The sequence below is a fragment of the Diorhabda carinulata genome, chromosome 2, assembly GCF_026250575.1.
Source record: "Diorhabda carinulata isolate Delta chromosome 2, icDioCari1.1, whole genome shotgun sequence".
NCBI lineage: Eukaryota > Metazoa > Arthropoda > Insecta > Coleoptera > Chrysomelidae > Diorhabda > Diorhabda carinulata.
In genome coordinates, this window is record NC_079461.1 from 7,588,144 (window position 1) to 7,608,909 (window position 20,766).

General features: G+C 32.2%; 1 protein-coding gene across 2 annotated transcripts in view; it reads left to right on the forward strand.

The window, feature by feature from the left end:
- LOC130890765 (harmonin) overlaps window positions 1–20,766 on the forward strand; it is a 79,959-nt gene that overhangs the window by 14,634 nt on the left and 44,559 nt on the right. Inside the window, exons 1-2 of one of the 2 annotated variants that reach the window (XM_057795068.1) lie at window positions 1,756–1,910; window positions 12,061–12,338. In XM_057795068.1, the coding sequence (XP_057651051.1) occupies window positions 12,069–12,338 (270 nt within the window). In that variant the 5' untranslated portion in view covers window positions 1,756–1,910; window positions 12,061–12,068. Of the gene's footprint in view, window positions 1–1,755; window positions 1,911–12,060; window positions 12,339–20,766 lie in introns of those variants that run through there. The other variant, XM_057795067.1, reaches the window with a different exon arrangement.

The window sequence follows — 20,766 nt, forward strand, 5'->3', positions numbered from 1 at the left end:
TTATCTTGATGAATACAAACTTATATTGAGAAAAATGGAAGAAAACCATGACGGGTATCGAACCGGTTTAGTACCTAATTATTTTAATTGAGCTTTGATTAATTATTTATGGACGTAATTCTAGTGTAATCATTACAAATGGAACAATCAAATTCCAAGTTATTAACATTATTTTTAAAATAATCCGGTTTTATATAGTCCAATGTAGTAAAAATTGAAATGATTAAATCTCCTTGAACTCTAAAAAGTCTATTTAATAGTAACAACGTAGTTAACGTTACTTATATATCCTATCTTTTCCTTTAAATTAAACAAAACCAATATACTCAATAGCTACATGAGAAAAAGAAATCACGAAAAAAGTTTCTGCTTCAAGAAAAAAGACTACATGGGCGTATCATGATATGAATCTTATTCATCTCTTCAATTTTTAAAATCCTATTTTCAGTATCATATAATTATTTAATAGTATAATCTAATATATTGGCTAAATTATATTTATAAAATAAAATGCTTAAGTGTTTGCTTTGATATCTAAATTTCTAAACGTGACATTGATTTAAAAATTTAAATATGTGTATTGAAATATTAAAATCTAATCTTCATTTTCTACCTCAAAAAATACCATTTTTCCAAAAATTCCATTTTTATAAATATTACGCATCCGACAAATATAAACAATCTCACTGTAGTGCGATAATACGATGCCGTCCCTGTACTACAGCCGATTTAACGGATTTTTCAACAATGCGGCGCTCGCCCCTCCCAAGCAGGAATATTATGGTGCCACTGATTTTTTTCAATAACCATGTCGTTCTGCATTTCGCCCGGGATGTTCACGTGCCGATCATGTACTGATCACTGTTATGGTTCAACAAAAAATCAAAGTTTCAATCTTGGAAGCCATAATACTGGGGGGGGGGGATTAGCTACTACCATATACATAGTAATCTTCACTACAAACACCAGTTAGTTTGGCTATCTTCTGATATTTGACTCGTATGTAGATAAAGGATTTTAATCTCAAATTTTTTTCTGGTAGCAAAGATTTTTATTATAGAGTATTGAGAAGAGATTTACAGCAATTGTATGGTAAATTGGTTTAATTGTTTCTATTGGGTCGAGAAGAACCTATCTTGACGATTTTTTTTAGTCAGCTCGTGCAACTTTGATCACTTCTAGAAACTTTTACAATAATTAAAACTGCAATCAAGTATGCCCCAAGAAAGGAATTGATAAAAAAGTGACTGTACCTATTAATTAATACCATCTCACTGTATATAGGAGACATTATTGAACATCACTCATGAAATTGATGGAAAACACAAAGAATTTCAAATTTTACATGAATAGAATAAGTGTGTGAAGTGATGGGCCCACGTTTCATCCATGGTTATAAAATGGTACAAAAATTCGGCTTTATTTCTGTAAAACATTGCTAAACACTCGATGAAAACATCTTCACGATGCTGGTTTTGTTCTATTGTGAGCAAATGTGGCACCCACATGGCCCACAACTTTCTCATGTCCAAATTATCAGTTAATATCCGATGTACTTTTTTGAATTCCTACTATATCTGTTCGCTCGCGCACTTATTTGGTCGACCACTGCGATGCTGGTCTTCGCAATTTGTACAGCCTCGTAAAATTCACTGAAAGAGATGAATATGATTGTACGCCATTGCCTATCTATCTATTAAACCACACAGTTTAATAAGGTTTGGACTATGATGCGTAAAAAGCTAACAATTTCACAGTTATTACAGTGTATCGAAGTTTTAATTTCATTCGTTTGTGGTTAAGTAGATATAAAAAAATGAGCAAAAAACCATTGTGATATTTCGTCATTATTTGTTTAAGTAATTCTTGTTCTACGAATTGAAGCCACAGGAGACATCTTCAAGATGGAGGTAGTACCACAGACGCCCGGTTTTCCTGACAATAAATTTAGAAAACAAAACTTTATATCCCAAAATTTCCAAAACATATAAATTTGTGTTTCTAAATTGTTACTTTGCATATACAAGATTTATTTTTAAATCAAATAGAACCAGTTATATACGAAAATATATTTTTTGTCAAATTTTGACTTGAAACTATAAGATTGCAAAGTTAAAAAACACACATGAATAATTTTTTTTTGTATTGAGAGTATTGAAATAAAGTATAATACAGGAAAAAATGCAAATTGAAAAATTTCAACAATCCGTAAAATATTTTAATTTTCTTTTACTTTTTACTCCTTATACTTCATTATAAGCTTTTCGTGTTGATATATATTGATTTCAGGTCTCTTTTCATATAAAATCGGTTCAAAATATTAGGTAATAATTTGACGTTTTAGTTTACTTCGGTCTTTATCAAAATATTATACGAGTATAATTTTTTTCACTTTTAAATTCCTTATAAAACTTTTTCATTTTCAAGGAACAGTGGAATAGCCAAAAACATGTTTTCAATAATGTTATTTGAAAAATTTAAAAAAAGTCTAGAGTTGGCTTACACCAATTTCGACAATTTGCAAACTCGTTTCTTGTAGTAATTGAATTGTTATAATTTTATTTATTTGAGTGTAAAATTCCTTTACTTATTCAGTGAACAAGTGGAGGAAACTGTAGAAGAAACGTGGAGAATTTATTCCCGAGAAGAATTGTGGAAAAGCATTATAGACAAATGCGAATAATTTGGTATCTAAGTTATGAAATTCTATTACTGAATTGCAAGTTGCATAAATCAATAGCTAACTCTTGACATTTTGTAATTTTTCGCCAACTTTATCGTATAACTCCTCAGGGATGCATCTTGGTATAGAGGTGAATTGCCCCCAATCTCATATTTTGAGCTCCCCTATACGCCTCTGTTATGGTTGGTTCTTATGCACCTTGTATATATATATTTAGTTCGACAAGAGGTGAATTTGCAACATTTTTGACTTCATTGCACACTGTTAAAACTTGCTCGAAATTAAAGAATATTGTATAAATACCATAAATAATCTTAATTATACTAATTGCATCGAAACAAATGGTAATTTAATGATTTCCGAAACGGTTTCACTTTTATTTAAATTGTATTCTTGATTGTGATGATTATTACGTTGTATTATAACTAATAGACCATTTCAATTGCAAAATTAGTATTTCTTCTCATAATCTGTATCTATTAGATTAGAGAAATCGAAACAGCTGTCGATTAAACAGACAGACGGTTCAATATTTATTGGTTGTTTTGAAATTTCTCGATATCAAATTACGATAAAAAAGATAATCAGTAACGATCATAATATATGAATATTAATAAATTATTGTATAAATAGGAATTATGTAAGTTGGGTGGAAATTGAGGAAACAAACAATATGAGTATACTACTTTCTAATTTAAGGAAGGTGCATCTGAAGACCTTGCTTAACACGCAAATCTGAGTGAGTGAGTTTTGAAATCTTCCGAATGTAAATGTTTGTGAGAAATTGAGAGAATTCTAGTAACAAACATTTGAAGAATATTTTCAATACTTGCAAAATCCAAAAAGATAAGATAAAAAGAGAGTAGAAGAAGAAGAATATATAAGAAAAGAAAGGAGAAAATGAAAATAAAGGAGTCAAAGAAATAACGAAAATAGAAATGTAGGAAGGAAGGGAAAAAAGGAAGTAATAAATAAAGGTAGGTGAGGAATGAGAAGAATTCGATGATGGATGGTATAAGTGGAAAAAAGAAAGTAGAAAAGATACAGAACATAAAGGAAGAAAAGAAAAAAAAAGAAAGAAAAGAAAGGAAAGAAAGAAAAGGAAGAAAAGGAAGAAAAGGAAGAAAAGGAAGAAAAGGAAGAAAAGGAAGAAAAGGAAGAAAAGAAAGAAAAGAAAGAAAAGAAAGAAAAGAAAGAAAAGAAAGAAAAGAAAGAAAAGAAAGAAAAGAAAAAAAAGAAAAAAAAGAAAGAAAAGAAAGAAAAGAAAGAAAAGAAAGAAAAGAAAGAAAAGAAAGAAAAGAAAGAAAAGAAAGAAAAGAAAGAAAAGAAAGAAAAGAAAGAAAAGAAAGAAAAGAAAGAAAAGAAAGAAAAGAAAGAAAAGAAAGAAAAGAAAGAAAAGAAAGAAAAGAAAGAAAAGAAAGAAAAGAAAGAAAAGAAAGAAAAGAAAGAAAAGAAAGAAAAGAAAGAAAAGAAAGAAAAGAAAGAAAAGAAAGAAAAGAAAGAAAAGGAAGAAAAGAAAGAAAAGAAAGAAAAGAAAGAAAAGAAAGAAATCAAAAAGCAGTAATGAGGAGATATTTAATTTTTTTAATAATATAACAAATTATTCTAGAACGATTTGGAGTTGACGGAAATAATTTGACTAATAATGAAATATATTCAAAATAGAATAAAATTTCAGTTCTAACCTACTAAGTTTATAGAATTTTTTATTTTCAAATGATATGCAAAAGTAAATGCTTAAGAATTTCATCAATTTATGTATACCATGGAGCTTTTTGAATAATCATTGGGTGAGGTGAAACCATAATCAGCTGTTAGCATTAAGATTATCCACAAAAGAAGAATCGAACAATAACCTTAGAATGAAATAATTATTTTTCATCTTTTCTTCAAATTCACTATTTCTAGTGATAAATAAGAAGTAAATGAAAATAATAAGAGTGTCACTGGAATTAGGTCAATAATAAAAATAGACATTTAAAAAGAAAGTCGATTTTATTCACAACTATTTAAGGTTATAAATAAATTAATCAGTTTTTCGCAGTTGCTAATAAAGGTGTGTACTTATCTCTTTACAAAATGCAGCTTTCTAATGCCCATTCGATTATGGCATCCCACAACATGAGTGCATATAAAGTAATTCACAAATTACATACTTACAATCATATTATGTAAATATTTATAACTGCAGGGGGCGATGACGTACAAGTAAATGTGGCAATAATTGATGAAGTTTATTCCATAAACAAAATCAATCAAGTATATATATATATATATATATATATATATATATATATATATATATATATATATATATATATATATATATATATACTGTGTGTATGGTTTGCGAGGTTTCTATCAATATATCTAATAAATAAGTTTGAAATGTTGTCTAACCAGATTTACGAGAAAAATTCCAGCAAATACGAAACTGTGAAATTCGATCTATTTATTCCACATATTTGTTTCCAAACGAAATATGCATAAATTTAGTTATTTGTGTTAGGTGTTATTTTTTAAAACAGAAAATAGTTTACGCATAAATATAACAAGAATTTCTTGTTAATCAAGTATTAAGTAAAGTTGGAAATAGTATAGCACGTTGTAGTTTTGCCTAGAGTGCACAATGCTTTGTTTGTACCAGTGCAATGATTAAGAGTGGGATTTACATTTAGCTTCTACTGTGGCGATTTCGAGTATATATTTTTGTATTGGAAGTGAATTAATTTTAACGACTTCGAAGGGAACTAGAATTAGACAGACTGCTCTAAATAGACAGGCGACAGAAATCATAGAATTAATTTACAATTTTATAGAGAACAAAACTATGTAAGAAATAGAGATCAGTGTTTATTTTATTGTAAATGAACCACCAAAATGGAATGGAATCACAGTTTTTGCCTGTTCCACCAAATAACAGTGTATTGAGGGACTTTTGTCCTAGAAAGCCGTTACAAACCAATAGACCAGATGCAAAGATACTCCATTCGAAATGGTAATTAACAACCGCCACTCAAGGGTCAACAAAAATCTTCCGTATGCTCAAAATGTATTTCTCTAGTACACAGACAGTTCAAAGCTAGAGGAAGGAGCTGAACTGAAAATTTCTGTACCAAGCCTTACTTCTAGAAACATCACTCATCATTTTTCAGGTAGAGTTGCTAGCAATAAACAATAAATGTGTTCAGGAGTACTTGGTTAGAAACCTCTCTAAAAAGCACGTGAGTGCAGTCGCACCTATTACCCTGTGACTTGCTTCTCTTCTCTAAAACCAAGAGCATCGTAAAAAGAAGGCATTTGTAATTGGTTGAGGTTATTCAAATAACTGTAGCGTAGAGTACTGTCGAAGGTTCAACAGTCCAAATAATTTTAGGTTTATTCAGAATTTGATTAGGTTTGTTAACTGTTAAGTCTGCTTGGTACAGCATAGCTTCCTTCGATCTCCCTTCAATGAGTCTAATGTTCCTCCAATTATACGTCCCTTCCAAAAAATTAAATTTGTAGAAGTGATCAAAGTAGATACTTGTTTTTGATATGATTTCATAATTTTTTTTGCCGAGGCACTTCTCAGTCACTCGGAATCCGGAGATTAGGATAGCCTAGGGAGCAGTTAGAAACTTGATCCATGAGTTTTTGTATAGGACACTACACATGTGCGCCTTCGGCTGGTGCAAAATAATTTAGGACATTGTTCACGAATCTCTATCGAAACACCTAGTAAGTTGGCATAATATTTTCCATTTATTCATCTTTTGTGAATGGGGTGAATATAAACTATATCGTGGTTGAACAATGTCATATATTCCTACGAAGATTACGTCTGGTATCAATTGTGAACAAGTACGTATACTATATAACTGGGGGCGTGAAAACGTGTGCAAATAATAAAAATTGCTAAAAACCAATTTTTGTTTTAAGATTTCATATATTTCTACTCTATCTTAATTATAAATGTCTGACATAAGTACTGTGTAACTGAATAGTAGAATATGCTGAAAACTGATTGCTATTTCCAAAGAATTTATATCATATAAACTGACATTTTTTATCAACAAATCCAAAATAATAGGTTTACGAGGTTGGTCCCAGAAGTACCTGCTCTGACCTAGATATGCTTGAAAAATACTCTGTATTAGAAAGTATACAAACTCTACAGCATATGCTTCAAGTTTGAAGACGCCAAGTAATTTAGTATTTGTTTGGCAGCCCTCAATAGTGAACACGTTTTCAGTGAATTTGCAGACATGAAAAAAATTGGTTATCGTTATGTGATATAATACTTTTATTTATTATTATTATAGCACAACCAATATAAAAGTTGAACTAGATTCTACTCTGGTTGAGACTGTTCCTTCGTTATCAACAGTCAAATATTGGGTTGCAGAGTTTAAGCGAGCCCGTACGATCCGCGAAGACCAACATCGCAGTGGTCGACCAAATGAGGTGACGACTCCAAAAATGTTGAAAAAAATTCATAAAGCGGTACTGGATGATCGCAATCTAGCAGACATATAAGGCATTCCAAAAAAGTGCAGTACATCGCATATTAACTTAAAATTTGGACATGAGAAATGCGCAAGATGGGTGCCGCGTTTACTCACAATAGAACAAAAACAGCGTTGTTGTTGTTGTGTTTCTATCGAGTATTTGGCAATATTTCACAGAAATAAAGTCGAATTTTTGCGCCATTTCATAGCCATGAATGAAACACGGGTCCATCACTTCACACTTGAAACAAAAGAATAATCAAAACAATGGACTGTAAAAGGAGAACAGGCTCCAAAGAACGCAAAGACTGTTCCATCTGCAGGCTAGGTCTTGGCGTCGGAGGTTTTTGTGTGCGTGGGATAATTTTCATCGACTATCTTGACAAAGAAAAAACTATCAATGGCGAGTTTTATGCGATTTTATTGCAACGTTTGAGCGAAGAAATCAAGCAAAAACGGACGCATTTGGCTAAGAAGAAAGTGTTGTTTTATGAAGACACTGCACCAGCTTACACATCCGTTATTCCAATAGCCAAAATTAATGAATTAAAGTCTGAATTGCTACCTGATGCACCCTAGTAAACAAATTTGAAAAAATGACTCGGTGGTCCAACAAAGATTTTTCAATAATTTAGAGGTGATGTCGACAGTAAATGCTTGTTTTGAGGAATTTGACGATTCTTAAGTATCGAACTTATTGAACATCTCTAAAAAAAGTGTATGGAGCTAAAAAGAGGTTAAGTTGAAAAATTAATATATTTTTTTCCAAAATTTTTGGTTTTTTTTTGGGCCATGTACTTCTGGAACCATCCTCGTAAATGGTTAATTATGTAAATTGAGGAAACGAAATTTCAGTGAATTGTATTCATTTTCTGTAAACAGAACCGGTATTGTTAACATTCATTTCTTTTAAGTCAACCGAAACGTCGAAAAGTTTTTGTTCAAACATGTAAATAACTAATATACTGTGTTAAAAAACAAGTTCAATTGTTTCTGAATATAATAAGTTTCTAATCGTTGTCCGGCCATCCAATTATTGATGTGTATGTGTGTGTGCACTTTCTCGAACCTACTTTAGAAAGCCTCAAGCGAGACGACCTCAAATCTCACCTGAGACCTTCACATTGTTGATTCGAATGCAGAGATACGTGATTTCAGTGGCGTCGGATACAGACGTATAAATTATATAGGAATATTGGAACGTTTACTTTCAATAGAAGTTTGATGCATGAAAATATCTATATTATAAACAATTGAAATTAAAAATTGTTTTCGCGAACTAGAAAACCTTTCAGTGTAAAAGAGATAAGTGGCTTGGATTATCATAATTTCACCTTGAATATATGTGAGTGGTTCAATATTTAAATCGTACGAAATCATTGTTTTCGACTTATCAACAAGAACAAAATTCATGCAACTTTCATGTAATGGTGATAATACACTCACATGTTATTTAATAAACTTATTCGTATCTTGTAACTTCTTTTATAGGGTCTAGGCAAATTTCCTTTCAAAAATATTTTTCCTAAAAATGTATCAAATTACTGAAGTAGTACATTTCGTCCCGTTGTTATTGGTGGTAAATACGAGGTCTGGCTATTAAATAACAAGACTGCGCGCCTAGAGGACGCCCTAGACGGGTGGGGTAAAAATCGAGTAGTGCGACTGGTATCTAGATATCTTGTCTATGCACCTCCCAAAACACGCTTTCGTCAATTGGGGACAATTCTCTATCTCTTGCGCGTGTTTTTGAGTGGCGTAAGCGCTTTAGCGAGGGCCGAGAGAGCATTGTAGATAACTAGCGCCCTGTGACTGTTCCAACTCAGGAAACAGTGATCAAAATCAACCAAATTGTGCGTGCAGATCGTCGAATGAGCATCCGGATGATTGCCGAGGCTGTAAACGCCGATAAAGATAAAAATTTTACACGAGGTATTACGCATGGCAAAGTCTGTGCGAAGCTAGTGCTAGTGCAGATTTCTTTGAAAAATTAGAAAGGTTAGAAAAAGATCTGCTTCGAAAGGGACCCTATTTGAGTCGATGGAAGCGGTAAAGCAAAAAACGGCGGAGCTCCTAAAGGCACTCACCGAAGAAGACTTCCAGCACTGCTTCGATCAATGGGTAAAACGTATGGAAAGGTGTGTGGCGAGGGGAGGGGAGTATATTGAAGGGGAGCATTCGAATATAGAATAATTTTTATAATAAAACCCTTTTTCGTAACCAGTCTCGTTATTTAATAGCCACACCTCGTATTTAGAAAGAAAAAAATGTGTATATTATATTGGACCATGAAGTTACATGGAGTGCTACTTCTTCATAATATTTCCTAGAACTTGATTCAAATTTATATTTTTTCTACTTTCTGTATATCAAATATTAAAAGAGAATTGGAACAAAAGTTTTCCATTCATTACAGTATATTTATTATGTATTACTACTCCTGAAGAACAATGATGGTATTGAAAATATGGAAATGAGTCTATAGACAATAAAAGAAATATATCCTGTATACAGGGAAGAATGTATGTAACTGTGGTTCCAATCAACTGCCATAGAATTCTTCTGTCATAGTCGAAATATCTGTTCAATGAAACAACCCCACACGTCTCAGTTGTGCTCAAAAACGACATAGAGTAGTTGAGTCTTGTGCCACAGTGACGTAACAGACAAAAACCTGGATTGATTCCCATTTGATTTGAACAGATATATTTAAAAATTCCACAAATTTCTTGAGACCGTAAAAAATAGGCGACAGTTAGCGTAATCCAAATCATTGGAAAACGAAAGTTGTATATATATCTTATATTATCTCAATATAGAATCACTTAAACTCTTTTGAATTAGTCGTTTCATATAACTGCAAATTGTTTTTTACTCTCCTGTAAAATTGAAGTCATGTCCTTCCGGAACGACGATACATCGAAATATATTGATTGAAGTCAAAAAAAGACTTTTATTGAATCAATATTTGTTGATCGTCTACTACTTAAAGTAACCAGATGCTCCATTCATAGCAAATAAAATTATTTGTACATTTCATAACCATATTTCAAGATGTTGACAGACAGTTTGCGTAGCAACGCTTTTAACAAACAACAGATGGGTCTAGTAAGGGTTGAAGTTATGGACCAGGTAGTGGTAGGTAACCTCGGTAATATGTGTGCGCGTATTACCAAGAAACGATGTTGCGCGAAGACTAAAATGATTTCCGAAAAGTGTAAAAATGACGTTAATTATTTTTGTAACCTTTGCGCCAAATTCATTGAAATAATAACTGAAAAGATCAATTTGTCATCAAATTGAACATTTTCCTATTCTTTTTCTTTGAAATCCGAAGGAACATCTAATACTATCAAATATGTCTAGTAATAGCGGAAGCAGAGAATGCTTATATTAATCAGTGCCTGTTTAACGTTTATTTTAGGCGAGTTTAAAGACGGTAAGAGACAACGGAAGACTCTATCTCTATATAAAGTTCAAAAAGTTTATTTTATAATGGAATTAAATTTCCATGACTATTTAACTGTCTCTGGCTTAATCTGTAATGTTCAAACATAATAACATAAAGCATTAAAATGGTGTTTAAAACCTTAGAATATGAAGAGTATCCTTAACCATTGATAAAGATGAAGATTTCAAGATGGCGAAATTTATAGTGGGAATGCAAGGGGGATACTAGAGGATACTAGAGCCTTCACTATAAGTAGCACTCATGACCTAAGCGAATCGATTTTCATAGTGTCAAGAATGAACCGATTCTTAAAGCCAATAATATTTTGATGCCTTCGTTGCATGTAAAATTAGGACTTGTGAAGACATTTGCGAAGGCTTATCGTCAAGACTCTGAAGCTTTGGAGTACTGTCCTAAATGTCAGGGACTGGAGTTGAAACTTATGTTTTCGTCGGTCTACAAATAAAGAAAATAATTGACTAGTGAGAATTCCCAGAGCTACTGAATGCCTATAAGTGAAGATGAGCCTTAAAGCAATGATCATTCATTCCTAATATACTCGATAATTTCAGCTCTCAAACTTCAAAAACTCGTAAATTCAAAGTATGGGTTGCATAATGTCCCTCAAAGTAAGCTACTTGCTCATTTCGTTCAGTTTAAAATAACTTGAGGGTATACTGATAAGAGCAAGAACACTTTCAACAAGATGTGTTGAACTTTGAACAACGTTAACAAATATATAAACGAGAACATGATGGGTGACTAGATTTGAAGTCTCAAATGAGGAAAACAAAAAATATCAATTTCTAAACCTTAATTGTATTTATTTTTGTGTACCGAAGATTTTTTTTCCTTTTGATTTCAACTAAAATAAAAAACTGGAATTTTAAAAAAATTATATTGGCTTTTTTAGATAAATATTTCTCGTCTTTCTTTTGTTGGACATAATTAATCAAAATCAGGACCATATCACTCAGAGTGTTATTTGCGTTACTGTCATACTAATTATCACAGTTCCCCACAAGATAAATAGTTTGCTAGTTTTACTAAATTGTTAGAATGGAATAATTTCTCTACACTTTCACAATACTGAAAATTCAGATCGCAAACTTTGCTCTCCTTTATTGAAATTGGGTGTGTTTGTTATTTTTGTATCGGTAATGTTTGCAAAAGGTTTGTTTTAGGTGCGCCAATGGAATAATTTCGTGGTACCAATGTGTCTGCTGAGCAGAGAGTGAGAATTGATGTGAAATAATTTCTATTCATACATCAGCGATGTAATAATAACTTCCGCATGTCTCGTACATTCCGAATCAAGATAGTTTTTATAATTATATCTTCTTAATTCTTAATCTGCCTTCCTTAATAAATAACGCTGTGTAATACTATTATCATTTTGAAAAGCATATATTTCTCTAAAATATTTTTGTTTGCAGTTATTAAAATGATGACTATGGAGTATCCCCTCGGTCACCACCAACATAAATACGCTTGCTCCACGATGTCGTCGGAAACTTTGAGCGGCAGTTGTGGCAGTAGAAACAACAGAATTAGAACAATTCGTCTGGTTAAACGATCTAACGGAAACTTAACATTGGGCGGTAAAAATTTACCCACTTTGGGATTTAGTATAAGAGGGGGGCATGAACATGGAACTGGAATTTTTGTGTCATATGTAGAAAATGGATCTGAAGCACACACCCAAGGTTTAAAGGTAACAATTTTATGTTTATAATAAATCAGCATTTGCTTTTGATTTCTGATCAATTCATACATTTTCTCTCTAAACGTTGAGTAACATATAAATTATATTTACATTTGCTATAGATATAAAGGTTTTTGTATATACGTGTGCAAATTTTTCTTAGTTATCTTTAATATATACTGTATTGAGCAGAACGCTTATAGCAAAATTTTGGATCAGACTCGCTTCTGTATATTCCTATTGTATACATCTCTGTACTGGAGTTGATTCTTCAGCTCTTTCAGTCACTTAACTTAAAATCCCATGAAGTAGGGGGTTAGAAAGCTCCTGATACTGCTATTGTTCCACAAATAAGTGAATAAAAGGGCAATATAAATGGAAATGTACAGCTCGTTTAGATTTCCATTGTACGGAAACAGGATAATAAAAATTATGTATTAAAAGTATATTCTCTTAAGCTCAAGCATTGTATAAGTACGTCCAAAGGATTATGTAGGAATATATGATCTGTTAAAGGCTATCTATAATGCTGTGATAGATTCCTGCCAAAAGTTTTCCTACTTCTCATCTTTTTTACTCCTTTTTCTGTTCTTAAACTTCTAGATTATCTTTAAAGAACTTATTCGTAAACAATTGAAATCATATTTAGTAGAAGACACTATTAGCTAAAGGTCGGCAACAACTTTGCATTAAGACAAAAAAAAAAAGCAGCGTCACAATGAACTTATTAAAAAAATTACAAAAGGGATTCGAAAAAGGGTTACTGTACTTAAGTATTCAAAAGGATGTCCATCTTGATCAATGCATTCACGGCAACGTTTCTCGCGAAGAGTTTTAAATTCTTTTTCAATTGCAGTTCGGAGGTCGGTAAGGGTTCGAGATCCTCTTGCAAAAATGCGGTCCTTCAGAAGGCCCCGCAGGGTGTCAGGTCACATGATAGTGCGGGCCACGAAATCATCCTCGTGAAGTTCGTGGAAGAGACGTGGTCGGAAAATTCGTTAGTGCATGTGTTTCAGCATTCGTCGTGAAGATAGATCGGCTATTTGAAGTTCTCCCAATAGCTGCATTGCTAATTGGTTCGGCTGCTTATCTAATGCCAGCGCCACTGTTTTTTATTAGTTGTTACAGATACCGGTTGTTCAGACTCAGCGCATCGGCAACAGAGCCCATTTTTAAGAATTTCTGGTACGTTTTCAACACTGTTTAACGATTTGGTGGCGTTTCGAGAGCTTTGCTTGACTTCTGCCAACCTTTGTATTTTATAATCACTTTCAAGTTCATCACTAATGGAAATAACAAGTCATTAAACTGAATCAAACCAACTAGTATATTTAGTTTGATCTATATACTCTGCTTGAGTATCGCTATTGATTGTTATCGCATAAACAATTACTATTTTGATAGCAGTTACAAATATTCTCAATTTACTATCAATTGGTGATATTGATAGTAAACACACGCGTCATAACCACTCCACCTACAATGAGACAATCTATTTGATGCGTATATTCATTTCTCCTCAGTACTCAATACCTGAGATGAACCTGAGATAGAGAAAGCTTTGTTTTCAGAAAGGCACGTCAGTTAGAGTATAGGTCAATTTATAGACTTTTACGCTAGCGCTCGCGTTGGCGCCATCGTTCGAGTTCAACATAAATTAATCAGATTAAACGCCTATCCAACGTGAAATCGAACGTAACGCAAACGAAAGCGTCAGAGCGGGCACGAACGTAAGAGTTTATACTTTATTTACCCTTTCGTTAGTTCACTTTGTATTCATCCTCACGTTCTTTGACATGCGCCCGAAAAAAAAAAGACATTGAGGCGAGGTACTTTCACAACCTCGCACTCGTGTTCCCTGGTATAGTTTAGTAGAGAGTCTGGATTGGGATTTATGTATTTATAAATTACTTAAGGTAGTTGAACAAACACAAGGAATAAGCGTTATTAACATATAAATATCATATTATTGTTAAATATTAAAATAAACTATGTTTTTATTATGTTTTCCACATTTAACAAAACACGTACAAATGTGTTTGAAGTTACTATTAATGACCCATATTAAACATGCAGGTGTAAAAACATAATTGTTTTTTTTTTAATTTAGTTTTGATTCTTAAGAATGATGCTGCAACTTTTTTATAGATTTCAAGGAAAATATTATGATTTAGTGTTTAGTTAAAATTAAATAAACATCGTAGTACCATTTAACTAAACGCCAACTAATTCAATTTATATTTTTATTTGATTATGAAAACTTAGATTTTAATTTCTTCCAGATACTTTTCAACTGAATATATAAGCACTTGAAATAAGTATTTATACATACTGAAGACATTCTTTATTAGTACGACCACGTCAACATTCATAATTACGCTGTCTAACACGCGTTTCGATAACCAATTTATCGTCGTCAGAGAATGAAGGTAAAAAGTATAAAAGCTCTAGACTCTATGTAGTTGTTATTGTTCTTGTAGTGGTAATAGTTGAAAGTATGTATATCGTCGATGTTTCCAGAAACTCTAATTAAAGTATTCATATACATTTTTCCTTTATTTCGAATAATCTACAATAAAAAAATGCTAATCCACAACCATTTCACAGTAGCTTAATCCCATTCCTTAGAAGATATAGATAGATCGATAAAATAACTTATCTCAAATATTAATGGATTTTTTCTATCAAATCTAGTTTTTGAGATATAGGTTGATAGATGTTAGTTCTGATACTACCAAAAAAGATACGGATGCCAATTGACAGGCATTTTAGATTCAAAATTTACTTTATTACTTTGTTAAAGATTATAGAAATTATAAAACTGTATGTAATTCTTTAAGTTTTTGATTCACCGATGTAACCCCTTTTGTTTATATTATTTCGGTGCACAATTTTGGCATTCTTTGTAATAATTCCGACAAATAATCGTCGTCTATTTGGTTCTATTCGTTTTGCAGGATATTCAAAAGATGTGGAGGGGAAGTGGGACACTGCTTTCTGACTTCCGCGTCCAATTTGTCCCACAACTCAATCATTACTCTCAGTTATATTCCTTTCCAACCCGTTAAAATATTCTTAACTTAACTGTTCCGCAAAATGGCAGACGAATGAGAAGAAGCCTTGTCGTAATGGATCAAAACTTTTCTCTCAAACGAATTGAAGTGCCATCTTGGCCTATTATATTTTTTCGTTTTACAAAATATTTAGTAGAGATTTCACCTTTGGAACCCCAAAACAATAAGGTAATGATCTTACCGATCGTTAAAATGGTTTTTGTTTTCTTGTCCGCAAGTTCCGCGGATGAAGAACATTGCTTCGACTGGATTTTGTTTTTGGGTATTGTGTTGTATCTAAAAAAAATTCACTTGGGTCACGTTTGAATATATCCAAATTTAGTTTGAACGAGAGCGAGCTTTCGATCAGTATAAAGAAAGACTGCAGACTGTCCATGCAAAACATTGCATATCCATTTACTTAATACTACGTAGTAGTAGTTACAGTAAATGGTCACTCTTAAACGCGACGTCTCACATATAAATCATTCCATGGAACGGAATGCTTTCAGAATAATATTTGATTAACTTTTCCTCGATTTTCTTAATTATTTTCTGTGTCCAAATCATGTTCAACGAACAGTAGAAATACGTTAGCTTTGATACTCACCCAACATCTAAGACATGCTTCTTTATGAGATTTAAAACTACTGTTTCTAGTCGATTGATGTAAAATTTTGACAAACTACCAATATCATCACTGTAGCGAAAGTATAAACTTTTGAAACACTTTTGTCCAAACATTCTCGTATATCTTTAGCATTCGAAATAGTAATTTCTTGCCTTAGCCCACGCTCGAAATCCCTTGGTTTTGCTTCATCCCCACCAATTTCATAGTGAGGAATTTTGTTTAATTTGGTATATTATCGTTTTTTGTAAATTTTTGTCGTTTATGCTACAGTTTCAAATCCAATTCCAATTGGTCATAGAAGTATAAAACGGTTTCAATAGTTTTAAAATATCACACTATTTTGAATACATAAATTTCCTCGATTTATTCAAGAATAATTGGAAATCCGTTGCTTTAAAAGTCCTAAAATAGTTCGGTAATTCACCACATCAATGAACGAGATTGGATTTGAAGCTTGGTGTTCATCCCTTCAAGTAATTTCAAATTTTTTTTGAATTGTGAAGCAGTTAATGTCCTGGAACTAGTAGAGACTTCGCAATCAAATTTCAATAATCTTAGTGGCAGTACGAACATAGTTTACAGAAAATTTTAGTGATTATAGCGATTAATGGGGGAACCTTAAAACTAAAATAGCTCGATGTCAAGGATGATTTTATAATATTCTTGTCAACGATAAAACTATCAATGCTGATACTCGATATAGGGGTTAATGTAATCTTTTCTTTGCAACCCTTTTCCACTTGCATAAAGTTCCAATAATGATATTCGATAGGAAGAATCTTCGCGAATCACTAACCGAAACAAGGTTTCTGCTTGACTGGTTTCAGGTAATAATATTTCCACAAAAGTGAAAACAATTGTTAATGTAGAGCTGTAATATAATAGCGTGAAAAGTCTCTACGTTTTGTTGACCTTTTCTCATTAAAGTGAGTACTGTTGATTTGATGAGAACAGTTACATATTCAAATCTACTCTCACTTAAATATGTAATTTATAAAATGCGGTTACTTTTCTTTTGTACATTTTGCAACTTTAGCGTAAGATTACAAACATAATATTATTTAAGTTCCCACAGCGTCTTGGTTTCATATCTCATTACGAAGATGTTAAATACCGTTATCAAGATTTTTTTTATGAAAATGTAAAACATGCACATATTCCCGTAGTTGAATGGAAGTGTTTATTACTTTTAATACCTCTTTAAAAGTACCTGTCATCTTAATGATATGACATGATGGCTTATTGTAAATAAAATAAGGTTAGGAAGTTTTAAATATTATTAGTAAGCTTTCTCAAATATGTATATTGAAAATTAAAAATATGTCAATCCGTCAAAATTTGCACAAAAATGCTGAAAATATGCGAAAAAATTATGGGGTGGGTAAACATTTTCAACCGGTAGTGTATGTTAAAAAATAATAATAAAGGATCAGCCCTTAGATTTCAATGTATGACTCAAAAATTATGTCGAAAATTTCATATTATTATAACTTCGAAATGAAGACTAATGCGGCAATCTGAATTTTTAACAGTATTTTCACCTATTTTCTTTTGCTATACATTAAACTCAACCCATTAATGCCCAATTTACTTTTCTTCAAACGATTTTCTCAATTTTTGATTAGAAGTTGCGTAGAAAAAAAATACTCCCACATAATGTTACATTACATTTACTATAAAATGTTGTCGGCTTGCCTTTGCAACCGCTAAATTGATATCGACGTTATTTTTTTCGTTTTCTCGAGAACATATTCTCTATAACCTGACACTAGTTTCAACACTTAATTTTGATGTCGACGGTAAGCTAAGTGGTCGACTCTTCATTACTCGTTACCTATGTCCAATTTTCAGGTGAGGAACTGCAATTTGTCTCCAGAAATCATTTATTGGTATCGACTTTTTACAGTTTACTGCACGATACAACCAAAAAGCATTGACCACTGCTATGTCTGTATGCCATGTACCACTTTTTTCCTTCAATTGCTATTGAGTGCTTTCCTAACAACCAATCGTGCTGATTCATACGTCCCATATGTCAATTAAAAATATTCACAACATATGGTTGTAGAATTGGTATCCGTTCCTTTCTTTATCGACTCCATGAGTGTACTGTTGCCAAAGGATCTACTGTGTCAAAGTCGCAAGTTACTGATACACATTCATCATCATTCCATTTCAAAATAAGTATGTTATCAAAATGGTAATCGTAATTATCTCTTTCAAACTTTTGCGTATCTTTATAATGGGACACTTTTGAGTTCTGTTTTCTCTAGTAGTTCTCGTCGATCGAAAACACATTTCGTTTCGTTTTTAAAATAACGAGAGGCTACTGGAGACGTTGTTGAAATAGATAGGGTGGCTTTCGGGATTTTCTACAACGGATAGCATCTTAGAAACGATCCTAGCTCCTAAAGGTTCACTTGCACCTTCACCACTTTTTTTCCATCATACCAGGAGAAATTGTAGCACTATCCATCGGCCCCGCACATTGTCCAAAGTTATTTTGAAAATGAGGCAAATATTTCAATTCAAGATAAGCATTCCTACTAAAAGCATTGCGTTCTGTCGGTACACCTAAGACTTCATCGTCCGACCAGTATTCTCTCGGAAAAATCGTGGTTATTTTTCTCAGCGGAATTTTGACTTAGATGACCATGTCGTCAAAAATTTCTTCAAAAAGTTGAATTGGAGAGCAAGTTTCGTTTTCATATTTTCCAAATTTTCTTCTCATTTATTTCCTAGCAGACGAGTACTATAATGTGAATGAACTTTTTTCCAGTTAGGCGAAATTATTTTTGTTTTCTTTGCACTATGCGAGAAAGTTTGCGTCAATGTACACGGTCAACAGTGCTAAAGGTATATCGTCATCACAATCAAAAATTATCGTCACTCGAGTCAAAACGACATGGCATGTCTAATTCAATATGCCCAGCGATATCACCAACATTTTGAAGCCCCATAGAGCCATCATCCACATGATCGGTGAGATTGTCAACCTCGAGAGGTAAAGCAATTATGTCGGCATCGATATATTCGGAGTCTAAATAATCCACTGTCTTCAAAAGAGGAAGAATTGAGAATGAATTTTTGGTAATATCTTTCGAAGTAGGTTCAATCTAGGAAATTAAGTGACTGCAAAATAAAACTTCTTGGTGTTATGTTTTAATCAAAGGCTTGCAAACTTCGTGATATTCTATCAAATCCAAATTGTAATTAACATTTTGTAGGAAACAGGAACAGTGTTTTATTTTTCTTAAATAGCCATAAAAAAATCAAAAGTCAGTTAATTTGGAATATATAATTCAATATACAAAAATATTTCACATAAAAACTTTACAAAACTGGACAACCTAACGAAAAAATTATAGATAGTAAGTGACTTCCAATAATTAATTAATTTTCTTTTCTTTTTTTGATCAGCTATAAGTTTCTCTGAGGACATGATTTTCTAGTTGTTATTAGTGAAACCTCGTTATATTATCTTCTTCACTCCTTGGTGATGATTCGGTGATACGGATTTGGAATTCTTTATATATGTCCATGTGAAAATCGTATAAAATTTTGGAAATTAACAGCAGATTTGGAAAATACAGTAACATGATGTGTTTAGGTATATCACATTCTGGATGAAAAGTACTTATTGAATGGATTATCAATATTGTGAATTATTTTGTTATTATTTTTCTCTGTCCGGTTTAGGTTCATAAATTCTTACATATGTAAACATAACCCAAATATGAATTTCTTACACAAAGCAGATTGGATTACAATTAAAAAATGTTGTTTCTTGTCAGATTATACAAATTTATGAATGGAAAAGTTTCATCAAATAATGTAATAGGGAAGTTTTTATAATTGATAATTATTGCAGAATCCAAATCAATGGATACAGTAAATTCTCTCAAGAAATTGAAATCCACAATTTTTTCAATCAATTTTTTAATTTTTGAAAAATCATGGCTCTGTTTTGCCTGTGATATTTTCAAAAGCTGCTTCAGATTGTTTTATTAGTTTCATATTTCTGGTAAGTGGTGAATTGGATTCCTCTATTTGTGATATTGCTCTAGAAACAAAGCGATAATTAGTCATTTCTAAACGAAAGCTGTTGCTTTATTTATATTTTCGAATAATTAGAAAGAAATTAGGACAATTTGTCGAACAATTCTGAAATTCAATCTTTTAGTTGTTAAAAATTCTCACAATAAAAAGCGGCTTCCAAAAAAGTGCACCATCTTGTAAGAAGTTGAAGTGGGAAGAGGAGTGTTCATTTTTTGCAGCAAATCAAATTAATTACAAGAGAAAAATGTTTCCTAATCTCTTCAGTAATCCATTCCAAATCATGGGCATGACATGTTACATATATTAAGCTGATGTAAAAGATTTTCAAATTTTGCCCAGCCTTTTTTATGTACTGGCCACTGTCAGTGCCTTTGTTTCTTCTAACGCTTACAGAAATAATGAGGTAAGATTTTGGTAGAATTTCGTCGAAAACCTATTAATAAATAAGCAATATAACGTTCTCTACAATCGGGGTTTCATTAATGTTTATGTATAAATGTTTATTCCAAATTTTCTCAATTACCACCAAATCCAACTGACACACATTTGTCTACGCCCTATGCAGCCCGCCAAACAGAACTCAGGATTGAGGGTTTGAAACGAATTATTTTGAATTCCAGACTAGGAATATCCATAAATTTTCTTTGAACCGTTTGAGTATCTGCTTTAAGATTGATTTTTTTAGAAATGCAAT